This window comes from Somniosus microcephalus, chromosome 15 (assembly GCF_052327205.1).
Source record: "Somniosus microcephalus isolate GS21.2 chromosome 15, FLI_Smic_1.0, whole genome shotgun sequence".
Lineage (NCBI taxonomy): Eukaryota > Metazoa > Chordata > Chondrichthyes > Squaliformes > Somniosidae > Somniosus > Somniosus microcephalus.
In genome coordinates, this window is record NC_141001.1 from 113,633,506 (window position 1) to 113,649,011 (window position 15,506).

Genomic DNA, 15,506 nt, shown 5'->3' on the forward strand with positions numbered 1-15,506 from the left:
TAAAAAAAATCGGAAGTTCCAGGTCTACGCGCTGCCTCTCCGGCGCACGCGTTTGACCTCCGAACTCCTTCCTTCAAGGGAACGGAAGTTCCGGTTTCCAGCGCATGCGCAGTGCATGCACGAAACCGACACTTTCGTTGGCCCTATGCACGAGTACCCAGCGCGTACTCACCCGTGGGGACCCGAACTTCTGGCCCGTTATTTGGCATAGCGTTGAGTTTTCAGCCTTCTGCCCGTGATATCTTGCATTCATTTACCAATCAATTGAATCTAGGTTCATTTTCACAGTTCCTAATCTATGCTGAACCCCCTTATGGGGAAAGGGAGGCAGAGTGGATCAAGTTCCCTTTCCTGTGCGTGGGGGGAAACTCAGAAATCAAAATCAATCCTGACCACACTGATTGCACCTTCGATAACCACCTCAGTACAGAGGACATCGCCTGCAATGTGCTTTTGGTCAGGGGATAATATGTCTGGAGGAAAAGGGAGGGTAAGAAAAAAAAGAAAAAAATAGATAAACTAATACACCCTTATCAACAATCACTGCTTTTTAAAACTCAGGCAGGCAAATAGCTTTAGGCAACATACCAGTGATCTCTTTATTAATTAAAGAAGCAGAATGCTATGACAGAAAGAAATATGCTTTATTTACAGCCCATGTGTGGCTACAGCTCAGTCCCCACAACTCAATTTTGCTCTGATTTTTTGTTTGAATTATCCAGTAATTCAAAGTAAACAAAAGTAATAAACAAAGCTAGAATTTATTGCTTAAAAAAATTTGAATTTGATAATTCAAATTAGTTGACTGAATTGAAGAGTAGATAATATACACTTTTCTAGACAATATTAGCACTTCCAGCACACATGAAACAGTTAACACTGCTGATCATATATTTTAAATGTTCTAACATTAAAAACCATTAAATATGTAAAGTATATCTTTTAAGATCTGCAATAGGTTTCCCCCTCTCTAGAACATATCTTGGATTAGTTGCAGCGTCCTGAGGTCAGCCCGCTGCCAGCACTTTTACAAGGTTACATTTCCAATTAATCGCAGAGGGAAATGGCACATTCTAGTTTAAAGTTATAAATAAAAATAGCTTTCACAAAACTCCTCGGCAGCCTAGTTCACATTTTTATTGCGAATTATTTCACCGCCCTCAATTTCAATTTGCTCGTACAACCACTTGCGGTCACAGCGACATTCCACTCCACATTTCTGGGAGCCACAGGTCGGGCAGGGGTAGAAGCACCCCAAACAATCCGCCTCCAAGCAGTCACACCGATCCAGCCCGCTAAAGATGAGGAGACCTTGACTGTCGTAAACCTTGCTTTTTATGGGCATCGTTTGCCTGCAAGAACAAATAATTGTGAGTCCGAGCATTCAGGTCCACAACAAATGCAATGAAAAGTATCTTCATTACATAAACATGAAAATCATCCTATCCTGGACATTAGAAAAACTTGCACTTATATAGCAACTTTCATTACCTCAGGACGTCCCAAAGCGCTTTACAGCCAGTGAAGTACTTTTTGAAGCGTAGTCACTGTTGTAATGTGGGAAACGCGGCAGCCCATTTGCGCACAGCAAGCTCCCACAAACAGCAATGTGATAATGACTCGATCATCTGTTTTTTAGTGATGGTGATTGAGGGATAAATATTGGCCAGGACACCGGGGAGAACTCCCCTGCTCTTCTTCGAAATAGTGGCCGTGGGATCTTTTACATCCACCTGAGAGAGCAGACGGGGCCTCGGTTTAACATCTCATCCGAAAGACGGCACCTCCGACAGTGCTGTACTCCCTCAGCACTGCACTGGAGTGTCAGCCTGGATTGTTGTGCTCAAGTCTCTGCAGTGGGACTTGAACCCACAACCTTCTGACTCCGAATCGAGAGTGCTACCAACAGAGCCTGATGGAAACAAAGTCTTGTAGCCGCACCCCCCCCCCCTCCCCCCAATTTCCATCTGGGGCACACTAAATTCCAGCCCGAGTTAACATCAAAGCAGCTCGTGTAAAGGAGGATCACAATGTGGCATGCAACAAACTCCAAACATTCCTCAGAAATATAGACAAGGAAGGCCATTCTGCCCATCTCAGCTCATTGGTACTGGAAGAGCTACCTCCCCACACCCTCACAGCATTCAACTAGCACCTGAATGACCAGGATTTGCACCGCCACTAGCCTACGTGGAAACCTATTCCAAGTCTGCAAAGCAGCTCTTCCTCACATCAGTCCAGACTTCAGCTTTAGTCAGTGTAGACGAATGCTCCCTCATTCTACCATCACGGTTCACCTCGAGGGCGCAGGACATTTAACAGCTTATATACTTCCATGAAAGGTCCGCAATCTTCATCCCAGGGTAAACAGTCCCAGAGAGATCAGTCTTCCCTCGTGACTCAATTCTTTAACAGTACATAGAGGCCAGTCTCATACTGCTCTTTACCTACAGGGCTTTAATATTCCTTTGCATCTCGCAGACCAAAAATGGACACAGTACTCAAGGTGCAGTTTGACCAGAACACTACAGCTTCAGCATGACAGCTGAAAAATCCTTCAATAATGGATGGGATGGCCATGAACCAAAAATCACTAGCCAACAAAACATGTTCTTTGGAATTACTACCAGCATCACAGCCCTTCTGACTTTCTCGTGCTTTTTTTTTTTAAAGTTGGGGGAGCGGGGCCAAAGGGAGAAAATAAAAGTGCCAGGATTCCTACTGCTGACCATTATCCAGTGACGCCTGTTGTCAGAAGAGGGCAGGATGAGCTGCGATACCCCCCCCCCAAACACATACATCTGCGAGAGGTGCTAGACAGTTACTGGTGCCTATGGAATCAGACCCCGGATGGGCATAAAAAGTAAGAAAAAAAATTAAAAAGTCAATAATTACTCAAGTATTAAAGTTTCAGCTCTGCTGAGATTGTGCTCCCTGACTAAACCAGATATGCCAAATATTAGCGTAGACAATGCTGTAGATTTTAAGGATGTTTTGCTCATTTTGTCAGAAGTATTGCACTTACGTCATTGGTCCTAATGGGCCCAAATCAAAACCTCAGTGATCATGACTTTTCTGCAGATTATTTTGTGCAATACTGATCCATTACGGGGATCAAAAAAAGACGATCAGGAAAATGTTGAAAATACCAATGCTGAGAAATTTAACGAATGGGACGTCCCAGTGAGGCGAGACTCTCCTCCTCAGGCCACAGGATAAAGCGTGCCTGCTAACCACAGAAAATCAATCAAATTTACTTTTTCAAATTAAAATCAAGTCCAATTGAACCACATTTTGACTGCTAATAAAACTACAAGTTGTACACTGTTCACTGTAACTCAGTATATATTTCATTATTCGTATCGCCCTGTGCTGTGACTTTGTACTTATAATGGACACAGAGTTCAAGTCTGAGAATTAGCCGACTAAATCACTTGGAAAGCAGTGACAGGATCGGACAAAGTCAACATGGATTTACAAAAGGTAAATCATGCTTGACTAATCTACTGGAATTTTTTGAGGATGTAACTGGTAAAATAGATAAGGGAGAACCAGTGGATGTGGTGTATTTGGACTTTCAGAAGGCTTTCGATAAGGTCCCGCATAAGAGATTAGCGTGCAAAATTAAGGCACATGGGATTGGGGGCAAGGTATTGACTTGGATAGAGAACTGGTTGGCAGACAGAAAGCAAAGAGTTGGAATAAACGGGTCGTTTTCCGAGTGGCAGGCAGTGACTAGTGGGGTACCGCAAGGATCGGTCCTAGGACCCCAGCTGTTCACAATATATATTAATGATCTGGACGAGGGAATTGGATGTAATATCTCCAAATTTGCAGACGACACAAAGCTGGGCGGGAGGGTAAGCTGTGAGGAGGATGTCGGGAAACTCCAGTACGATTTGGACAGGTTGGGTGATTGGGCAGAAACATGGCAAATGCACTGTAATGTGGATAAATGTGAGGTTATCCACTTTGGTGGCAAAAACAGGAAGGCAGATTATTATTTGAATGGCAATAGATTGGGAGAAGGGGAAGTGCAAAGAGACCTGAGTGTCCTTGTGCACCAGTCGCTGAAGGTAAGCATGCAGGTGCAGCAGGCGGTTAAGAAGGCAAATGGTATGTTGGCCTTCGTAGCAAGAGGGTTCGAGTACAGGAACAAGGATGTCTTGCTGCAGTTGTACAGGGCCTTGGTGAGACCGCACCTTGAGTATTGTATGCAGTTTTGGTCACCTTACCTGAGGAAGGACGTTCTTGCCATGGAGGGAGTGCAGCGAAGATTCACCAGGCTGATACCTGGGATGGCAGGAATGACGTATGAGGAGAGATTGTGTCGATTGGGCTTATACTCACTGGAGTTTAGAAGATTGAGAGGGGATCTCATCGAAACCTATAAAATTCTGTCAGGTCTGGACAGACTAGATGCAGGAAGGATGTTTTTGATGGCCGGGGAGTGCAGAACCAGGGGTCATAGTCTAAGGATAAGGGGTAAGCCATTTAGGACTGAAATGAGGAGGAATTTCTTCACCCAGAGAGTGGTGAACCTGTGGAATTCTCTGCCACAGAGGGCGGTGGAGGCCAGTTCATTAAATATATTCAAGAAAGAGTTGGATATATTTCTTGAGGCTAAAGGGATCAAGGGATATGGGGAAAAGGCAGGGACAGGGTACTGAATTTGGATGATCAGCCATGATCACATTGAATGGCGGAGCAGGCTCGAAGGGCCGAATGGCCTACTCCTGCTCCTATCTTTCTATGTAAATACATTACCCTGCAATGCGGTCTCCCTAGTGCTGCCCTTTCCTCCTAGGCCAAGTAATATATAAAAGATAGCATTAGATCCATTTAAGAGTGTTTGCGATATTGGCGGGGGGGGGGGAAATCCTGAAGATGTTAAAATAATGTAAAATCAAAGTCTGGAATCATCAGAGAATGCTGCAGTCACCTTACAAAAATAGCCAATAAATAAATGTGTGACATTTTAAAAAGGTTGATGTGTACTTTATTCCTACATTAATTTGTCGAACTTAGTATTTTGGGGATAGAATACAATTAGAAAAGCAGCATGATGTAATTGTGTTACTGTCTGCTGTATGGAAAATAACTTTAATTAAGCACTGCTACAATTTTAGTAAAGATGTACAATGCGTATTTGCCACCTTTAACTTTTAGAAACACGATAAACAATGGAATTATTGAATGACACTTTCATTTCTTCAGTTCATTTTCAAATTATTTTTTGTACAAAATAATTTTGCAGCTGCCCTAATTTTGTTATTAATTCTTGGGATGTGGGCGTCGCTGGCAAGGCCAGCATTTATTGCCCATCCCTAATTGCCCTTGAGAAGGTGGTGGCGAGCCTCCTTCTTGAACCGCTGCAGTCCGTGTGGTGAAGGTGCTCCCACAGTGCTGTTGGGGGGGGGGGGGGCGCGGGGGGGGGGAAGTTACAGGTTTTTGACCCAGCGACGATGAAGGAACGACTGATATATTTCTAAGTCAGGATGGTGTGTGACGAGGGGAACTTGGAGGTGGTGGTGTTCCCATGCACCTGCTGCCCTTGTCCTTCTAGGTGGTAGTGGTCGCGGGTTTAGGAGGTGCTGCCAAAGAAATTACAGGTAACAGTGGCCTTGAGTGGAAAGGAGTTGAATTGAGCAGCACAGGACACTGATTCTGTTACAAGGATCACCTATTTGTAAAGGACAGTATTCAGCACACACCAAAAGACAATCAAGCTCTAGTACGGCAAACCTATTCTACAGTTAATGCTTGCATTGCCCTGCACAATAACTGACCCCATGACACAAGATACTTTTTTTTTTTGGAATTACATTTCATCAAGTCTCCATCATATCCTGACCATACACCATAGTACACAATCTGGAACATCACTTCTATTGCATCTACAGTCAGCTGTGTGTCAAATGGCAGTTGTGGTGTTGCATACAATGAACTTTAAAGTTATTGATCACATCTCATTGTTGGTTACATATCGCAGTTGGCAACAAACGATTCAATCACATGAATGAGATCAGTTGTTAAAATATTTGATGACATCTTATTAAACATAAGAATTAGGAGCAGGAGTCGGCCATTCTGCCCCTCGAGCCTGCTCCGCCATTCAATAAGATCATGGCTGATCTTCGACCTCAACTCCACTTTTTCACCCAATCCCCGTATCCCTTGATTCTCCGTAGAGTCCAAAAATCTAATCGATCTCTATCTTGAATATACTCAACGACTGAGCCTCCACAGCCCTCTGGGGCAGAGAATTCCAAAGATTCACCACCCTCTGAGTGAAGAAATTTCTCCTCATCTCAGTCCTAAATGGCCGACCCCTTATTCTGAGACTGTGACCCCTGGTTCGAGACTCTCCAGCCAGGGGAAACATCCTCCCTGCATCTACCCTGTCAAGCCCTGTAAGAATTTTATACATTTTTAATGAGATCACCTCTCATTCTTCTAAAGCTTCTTTCTCCTACTCCTGCTCCTATTTTTCTATGTTTCTATTCTAGACACAAGGGGCATCAAGGGGTATGGGGAGAGAGCGGGGATATGGTATTGAGATAGAGGATCAGCCATGATCATATTGAATGGTGGAGCAGGCTCGAAGGGCCGAATGGCCGACTCCTGCTCCTATTTTTTTTCTAAATTATTCCAACTTTAATATTTTGCTGCAAGAAGACATGTTTCCCCCTTCTCCAGAGAAGTAACTTTCCAATCCTACCGCGAAACAGTATCATTCTGTTTCTATCCCTCCACGCCCCGTGCACTTCTGCTCTCGGGATTGGTCTCGATGGTTAACTTCCATTAAAATAATGTTCGCAGGAGAGCAGGATCCAGTGACAGGAGGAGAGGAAGGGACGTCTTGGTCTTCTTCGCTACTTTATTTTTTAAGTTTTTAGTATTTTTCTCAAAGTTGATCTCTGGACATTTACAACAGATCGATTATGGTTCGCTTTCCTGCCCCCCTCCCCCATCTAACACATGGCATGGGGCATTTCCAATTGTCTTGGGACAAACAAGAAGTTCAAGAAGAAAGCAGTTTAAAAAAAAGTTACATTGAACAGGAATCAGAAAGCCCGTTAAATATGCAGTTACTGGAAGTCACAAAATGTATAATTACAGCTCTGGAGAAACTGAGTATATCTGGATACACAAGACTGAGTTTTCTTGCCAACGTAGGTAACGAGGCTTCCAGTTTAGTTGGCCGTGCACAATGATTTAACGCAGAGACCATGGGATGGGAATAATTAAGACTTAAAAACGGGTTCCTTTTGATTGGGTTCTCTTTAATTATGAAACGCCCCCAGTTTATTATTTTGTGCGCAGAGTTTGAATGATCTAGTTCAGGGGGAAAAAAGTGTAACCAATATAAGATGCATAACCAGTGACCCGGCCGGGTATTTCATTAACCTGGCAGACCTGGGGTTAGATGCCACAGTGGAAGTTATGAAGTGCGATTTGTTATTTATCTCAAATAACACAATTTACTGGAGAGTTCCGTAAAGAACACACACAACAGGGAACGCTAGTGGGCTTGTTTTCCTGATAATCCAAATGGGTCTGTCTTTAACCTAGATTGATCCCCAGGATGAGAGGGTTGTCCTATGAGGGGAGATTGAGTCGATTGGGCCGATACTCTCTGGAGTTTAGAAGAATGAGAGGTGATCTCATTGAAAAGTATAAGGTTCTGAGGAGGATTGACAGGGTAGATGCTGAGAGATTGTTTCCCCTGGCTGGAGAGTCCAGAACTAGGGGGCATAGTCTTGGGATAAGGGGTCGGCCATTTAAGACTGAGATGGAGGAGGAATTTCTTCACTCAGAGGGTCGTAAATCTTTGGAATTCTCTGCCCCAGAGGGCTGTGAATGCTGAGTCTTTGAGTATATTCTAGGCTGAGATAGATAGATTTTTGGACTCTAGGGGAATCAAGGGATATGGAGATGGGGCGGGAAAGTGGAGTTGAGGTCGATGATCAGCCGTGGCAGAACAGGCTCGAGGGGCCATATGGCCGAATCCTGCTCCTAATTCTTATGCACCGCAGGCGGAATCAAATTACAGGTCTGTGGGCAGATGAGATGATGTGTGCTTAATGTTGGTGCTGCTGACCCCATGGATACTTTTTAAGGAGGTCCTGTGGACACCTAACCAAGCCACTGGGAGCCGCTCTTACAGTCACTCAGAGTCACAGGTTTTCAAGCTGAAGTCCACAGACCTCAGGGGTCTGTGAAGGGGATCCCCCAAGGACATCCGATTTCCGGTATTTTTCTTTGCAACGTTTTTTTAATTCTGTTGCTGTACAGCACGTTTTCCTCAACAATAGTACTGTTTTCTTATCGATAGCTGATGCTTTCTTTCAGAATTTAGGGATAGAGCTGTATCCTAACACTTGCAGACCCCTCCCCACCCTCAATACAAAAAATCCCCACTGCGTTAACTGCCATTTATCCACCTTAGTAAACATTGAGTGAAATTTCAAAATCCATTCCCTTCCCTCAACTCTGTAGCTAACTGCGTAACAGGTGCTAGGCCCAGGCCGAACCCAACGTGAACTCAACCATTCATCTTTATTTCTCAATCTGTAAAAAACAAACCATTACAAACACGTTACCTGTCTGCATTAGATTGACTGGGCTGCTTCGTTTGTAGCTTCCGTTTCTCTCTCTGACTGGTTTCTGGTGTGAACTCTTTGATTTGACGGCCTGGATTAGCAAACTTTAACGACCTGAGTGCTTTGGTGGTTCGTGCCTATGGGAGATTGTTAAAAAAAGCCAACAGGTATAGGTTACCTGCACGATGACAGTTTGCATCCATACTTGCTTCGGAGAGTCGAGACACGGCAAATAACCGGAACATGCTCCAGAATGAATGGGTTGGTTGTGCCCACCGATTAGCACAAGTATCTAATCTAGCAGCTCTTCTCCCCGCCCCCCCAGCCAAAGTATCTCTTCATCTTCCTCCAATCTGGGCCACCTTGTACCACACACCACTCCCCACAGCCGAGAGCAGACAGCAGTCCTTTCTCTAAACTTCTGCCAACCAGCTGGGAAAAGGTGCTTGATCTCAGTTAGTGGTGACTCCCGACTCTTTTGATTTGCCTGGTCTCTATTCTTCTTGTTAAGGCAGTTTGAATGATATCAGGAGCGTACAGCCGTCTGGGAAATTAAATGCAAACCAGGTTCCTACCACTATCCCAGCACAAAGAGCCCCAGTTCAATGTATACATGGCTTGAGAAAAAGCTGTTATTTGCATAATTTATACTCTTAAACCCTGACATTATCCTAGTTGTTTCCTTAATTTTACACAGTCCATGCACTGTAAGTTTGACGCCACCATTTTGAAACATGACAGACATCAATTATTATATTAAATGTCAGTATAGATCATGATTGCAAAATTAACTCCAAAGAGAAAACATGCATTAAAAAGATTTGAGTTCATAGTCTCCTGCTCTTCCAGCTTTATGAAACTCCAAGAGTAATTTCTTCAGCTTAAACTGAACAAGTGGCTGTTTCATCAGCCAGGTAGTGTTGGATTTTATTACATCAGTTTCCACCTATCGAAAAATATTAGAGGCAGAAAAACTTATTCTCAAATCTACACAAGTCAGAGGTTGTATCCTCCCAGTGTGAATACCACCAGCACACAGCATGGCACCAAAGTCCGAATCTAATCTCGGGGGTCACCTGGTTGTAAATGGCTCCAGCTTTGCTCTTTAGGACATCGGAGCCCCTCGACTGGTGTCTTCTACACACTCCCAAAGAATGTTACAGCACAGAAGGAGACTATTCCGCTCATGGTGGCAGCTCTCAAAGAACTATCCACTTAGTCCTATTCTCGCACAAAGTTTCTATCATTCAAATAGTTACTTATTTCCCTTTTGAATTCTATGACGGATTCTGCTTCCACCACTGTTCCAGGTGGGACATTCCATGTCCCAACAACCTGCTCTGCATGTCTTCCACCCCCCCCCCCCCCCCCAATCTCTCCCTTCATTGCTTTGGTGCCAATCTTAAACGTATGCCCTCTGGCCACCAACTCACCAATCAGCAAAAAGTTTCTCCCAAATAACCTTCTCAGACCCTCTTATCATTTTGAAGATGGCCATCAGATCTTCTCTTAACCTTCTCTGTTCTAGGGCCCCAGTTTCTCAAACTCCTCGTCTCTTAGTAACTCCACTCTCGGTGCCCTCTCCATCGCCTGGATGTCCGCTATTCTTTACAGGAAATTTAGGAAAACATATCCTAGGAATCAACTCCAGACTCATTACCAATGAAGCTACAACACTGACAGGTCAAACATGGACCTCATGTCCACAAAGACTGACGGTAAAACAGAACGACTGTGCTATCAAAAGGCTACAATGAATTGCCAGGTATCGTCTGACCCTCTCAATTAGCTGCCCGACTATTCTCAGTTATGCTCCTTTTCACACAGTCAAACGATAGCACAGCACATTCTGTTGGATTGTGCGCTAGCCCGCAGAAAGATGCAGCATGCTATTCCCAGTTCTTGTCACATTTTGTCAATTTTCAGATCAATCTCAAATTCAAGGTCAACTTACCAGCAATTCCTGGATACTTGGGTTGATTTAGAAGCGATGCCATCAGTAAAGGGATTACTGCAATAATTTAAATAGTTAAAAAAAAGCGTTTAAGACAAATCCGGTTAAAATAATTTTAGAAATTTAAAACAGGGACAGTGCTTCAATTTTGCCATAAACTTTTTAAAAAAACAGCCAAGAACAGGGACAGTCAGTGCAACTTCGCAATCAACACCACAACTTTCGCTAACACTTTCTAAATATTGTTTCCATATAATTTAGAGTCTGCAGTCAAGTGAGTATAAACATTAAAAAATGCATTTATATTTCAATATACGTTCATGCTTTCAAGTTGGTGAGAATGCAATTTTTTTCACCTCCTCCTCTCAATGTCATTCAAAAAAAGGTTAATTTGTCAGATATACAAGTTCCCCTGGTTCATTCATAACCAGAGATGTGCTTGGGTAAAAACTTTAAATAAAAGCCTGCATAAAATCGCTATCAGAAAATCTTACATCTGTGCACACTTCCTGTCAATCTTTTTCACGATAAATCCCTGTGCCCACATTTAGAAAGGAAGGCAGCGGCGTGGTCAACAGTGGATCTGCTACTGCCAGTGCATTGGCAATAGTGGTTTCTAACCCTAGGCACTAACTGCTAACCCTAACCCCAACACCAGCCCCCAACCCCTTACCACCAATGCTAAACCCTAAATCACTTGCGCGAGGAGCTCATTGACTCTGTCACTCAGATCAAGATCACCGGGCAGCTGCCTCTGCCACATCCCTCCCTTCCCTCTGCCCAGCAAGCCAAGCTTCTTGCAAGGATCCCACCCCCAACCCCCGTCCTAGCCCTGAACCCGCATCTTTCTCTAGTTTCTCTCCGATCACTCCTCATGGCTTCTCCAAGCTCATCGTGTCCGCGAGACCTGCCTCCTGCTCTCTCGATCATATTCCCACAAAACTGCAGACAACCTTACCTCCCTTCCTGGCTCCTGTGCTAGCTGATTTTGTAAATGATTCCCTCTCCTCAGGTACGGTCCCGCTCCCTTTCAAACCTGCCACCATCTCCCTTCCTCAAAAAAAAACCTTTACATCTCTGTCCTTGCAAACTGCTGCCCCATCTCCAACCTCCCTCTCCTCTCCAAAGTCCTTGAATGTGTTGTCACCATCTAAATCCGTGCCCATTTTATCCGCAATGACACCTCTGCACCTCTCCGATCAGGTTTCCGCCACTGCCACAGCACTGAAATGGCCATAATCGAAGAAACAAATAACATCCTTGGACTGTGGCCATGGAGCACTATCACTCCTCATCCTCTTCGACCTCTCTGCAGCCTTTGACACGGTTGACTGCACCACCCTCCACCAATGCCTCGCCGTTGTCTAGCTGAGTGAACTGCCCTCGCCTGGTTCCACTCTTGCCTATCCAGCCATAGACAGTGAATCTCCTGCAAGGGCTTCTCTTCCAGCCCCCACAGTTACCTTTGGAGTGTCCTCTCCCGCCGAGGATCTATCTTTGAGTATCCGAGCTCATACCGCCCCCTTCACCCATCACCTCTGTGCTCGCTGACCTACATTAGCCCCCGGTCCACCAACGCCTTGATTTCAAAATTCTCATCCAAGCGTTCAAATCCCTCCATGATCTTGCTTCTCCCCATCTCTGTAACCTTTTCAACCCTCCGAGAACTCTGTGTTCCTCCAGCTCCGGCCTCTTATACATCCCCCACGCCCTTCACTCCACCGTTGGCGGCGATGCATTCAGCCGTCAAGGCCCCAAACTCTGGCATTCCCTCCCTAAACCTCTCCGCCTCTCTCATCTCCTTTATGAAGCATCTCAAGACCTACCTCTTTTACCAAGCTTTTAGTCACCTGTCTTAATATCTCCTTCTTTGGCTCAGTGTCTTATTACGCGCCCGTGAAGTGGCTTTGGACGTTTCACTAGGTTGAAGGCGCTATATAAATGCAGGTTGTTGTTGTGAATAGCGTGATGCAGGGGCCGAGTGAGGTGTCAATAGTCACGGGGATACCATCAACGAGGCAAATCGGTCGCGTTGTCAATAGTCACTCTGTCTCGCAATTCGGAAATTGGAAACTTCTAGCAACGTGTTACACTGTAACTACAGCCGCCACCAGCAAAGGGGCGGGGGAGGGATTAATTACAGCGTGATCAGTTTACAGTCAATTTTCATGATAAATGTGGACATGGGAATTTATAATGGCAATAAGAACAGAACGTGTGGCTCGAAAACTCAGACTGAGCTACATCTGCAGGCCCAGGGCCAATTATCTCCCGCTTTACCTGGACACAACACCAGAGCAGGTCGGCCAGCAAACATTACAGCTGGCAGTGAAAAAAATTGCACCAAAAATATTGTTTCATAAAACACAAACCAGTTTGAATATGGCGCAAATCACTTTATTAAAACTATTAAGAGTAAAAGGTGAGGTCGGTGTGTGGGGGGGCGGAGCCTGCTACCCGGGGGAGGGGTGGATCCTGATCCCGGGGGGGGGGGGGGGCGGAGCCTGACCCCCCCCGGGGGGAGGGGCGGAGCCTGACCCCCCCCCCCCGGGGGAGGGGCGGAGCCTGACCCCCCCGGGGAGGGGCGGAGCCTGACCCCCCCCGGGGGAGGGGCGGAGCCTGACCCCCCCGGGGGAGGGGCGGAGCCTGACCCCCCCGGGGGAGGGGCGGTGGCTGATCCCCGGGGGAGGGGCGGGGTCTGATCCCAGGAGCGGAGTCTGATCCCCGGGGGGCGGAGTCTGAGCCCGGGGGCGGAGTCTGAGCCCGGGGGGCGGAGTCTGAGCCCGGGGGGGCGGAGTCTGAGCCCGGGGGGGCGGAGTCTGAGCCCGGGGGGGCGGAGTCTGAGCCCGGGGGGGCGGAGTCTGAGCCCGGGGGGGGCGGAGTCTGAGCCCGGGGGGCAGAGTCTGAGCCCGGGGGGGCGGAGTCTGAGCCCGGGGGGCGGAGTCTGAGCCCGGGGGGCGGAGTCTGAGCACGGGGGGGCGGAGTCTGAGCCCGGGGAGGGCGGAGTCTGAGCCTGGGGGGGCGGAGTCTCAGCCCAGGGGCGGAGTCTGATCCCGGGGGGGCGGAGTCTGATCCCGGGGGGCGGAGTCTGATCCCGGGGGCGGAGTCTGATCCCGGGGGGCGGAGTCTGATCCCGGGGGGCGGAGTCTGATCCCGGGGGGCGGAGTCTGATCCCGGGGGGGCGGAGTCTGATCCCGGGGGGGCGGAGTCTGATCCCGGGGGGGCGGAGTCTGATCCCGGGGGGGCGGAGTCATAGTGGTTAGCCGGAGCACGGTGGCATAGTGGTTAGCACCAGGGACCCGGGTTCAAATCCGGCCTCGGGTGACTGTCTGTGTGGAGTTTGCACATTCTCCCTGTGTTTGCGTGGGTTTTCTCCGGGTGCTCCGGTTTCCTCCCACAGTCCAAAGATGTGCGGGTTAGGTTGATTGGCCATGATAAAAAGATTAAAACAAAAAAAAAATTGACCCTTAGTGTTAGGGGGGATTAAATACGTGCGGTTATGGGGTTACGGGGATAGGGCTTGTGTGGGATGGCTGTCGGTGTAGGGACCGGGTGCTAGGGTTTGGATGATCAGCCATGATCTCGTTGAATGGCGGAGCAGGCTCGAAGGGCCGAATGGCCTACTCCTGCTCCTATCTTCTATATTTCAATGTTTATCCCCGGGGGGCGGAGTTTTATCCCGGGGGCGCGGGGTCTGATCTCGGGGGGGCGGGGTCTGATCTCGGGGGGGCGGGGTCTGATCTCGGGGGGGCGGGGTCTGATCTCGGGGGGGGTCTGATCTCGGGGGGGGTCTGATCTCGGGGGGCGGGGTCTGATCTCGGGGGGCGGGGTCTGATCTCGGGGGGCGGGGTCTGATCTCGGGGGGCGGGGTCTGATCTCGGGGGGCGGGGTCTGATCTCGGGGGGCGGGGTCTGATCTCGGGGGGCGGGGTCTGATCTCGGGGGGCGGGGTCTGATCTCGGGGGGCGGGGTCTGATCTCGGGGGGCGGGGTCTGATCTCGGGGGGCGGGGTCTGATCTCGGGGGGGCGGAGGCTGATCCCGGGGGGGGGGGGGGGGCGGGGTCTGATCCGGGGGGGGGGGGCGGGGTCTGATCCGGGGGGGGCGGGGTCTGATCCCGGGGGGGGGCGGGGTCTGATCCCGGGGGGGGGCGGGGTCTGATCCCGGGGGGGGGCGGGGTCTGATCCCGGGGGGGGGGGGCGGGGTCTGATCCCGGGGGGGGCGAGGTCTGATCCCGGGGGGGCGAGGTCTGATCCCGGGGGGCGGGGTCTAATTCGGGGGGGGTGGAGTCTGTTTCCCGTGGGGGTGGAGGCTGATCCCGAGGGGGGCGGAGGCTGATCCCAGGATGGATTCCGGTCCCCGGAACGGATTGGCAGTCCCTGTGCTGCCCGGAACCTGAGGAGCGGCAGTGACTCCCAATCCGACTCCAGTTCCGGGTTTCCCGCCTCTCCCAGCCCGCCTCCTCCTTCACCTTTCTGCCGGGCCAGCTCGGAGTTCTCCGGCCTGGTGTGGTGTGCCGCGATGGTAACCGACGCCGCCGGGCTCGCTGGCGCCGCTTTGGGCGGCCGGGAGCCCCCCGCTGGCCATCCGTGCCCGCCCCGCTCACCTGTTTCATTTCCCCCTTCAGTTTCCGCATTTTCCGGACCCCGAGCGACCGTTGGGCGACACACACGCGCCGCGGCGCCTGCGCTCCCCGACCCTCCGCCGTTCCAGCTCCCCGGACGTCAGCGGACGCCTCCGCGGGGAGGCGGGCTCAAGCGCTGTTTGACACCGGAGTAGACCAATCGCATCTCAGAAGGGGCGGCGTCCTTAATCGGTGATTGGTCGGCGCCGCTGTCAATCATCTCTCAGGGCGAAAGACGTCTGCGTACACCGCTCGGAGGGAGGCGGGATCAAGGAATGATTGACAGTACATTGGACCAATAGCATTTCAGGTTGACGGTAATTAG

General features: G+C 48.8%; 1 protein-coding gene across 2 annotated transcripts; it reads right to left on the minus strand.

Moving 5' to 3' along the window:
- Window positions 1-623: 623 nt before the first annotated feature.
- LOC147107161 (ARL14 effector protein-like) lies at window positions 624-15,294 on the minus strand. Of its 2 annotated transcripts, none has more exons than XM_086008303.1 (3): window positions 15,164-15,269; window positions 8,607-8,743; window positions 624-1,352 (listed from the first exon to the last, which is right to left on the minus strand). In XM_086008303.1, exons 1-3 carry the CDS (start codon window positions 15,191-15,193, stop codon window positions 1,124-1,126), a joined length of 396 nt encoding a protein of 131 aa, XP_085864429.1. In that variant the 5' UTR covers window positions 15,194-15,269; the 3' UTR covers window positions 624-1,123. The 2 variants fall into 2 exon arrangements, 1 of the variants encoding a protein (XP_085864429.1); XR_015081044.1 differs by lacking the exon at window positions 624-1,352 and adding an exon at window positions 10,561-10,617 and having other exon boundaries at window positions 8,668-8,743; window positions 15,164-15,294.
- Window positions 15,295-15,506: the final 212 nt, after the last annotated feature.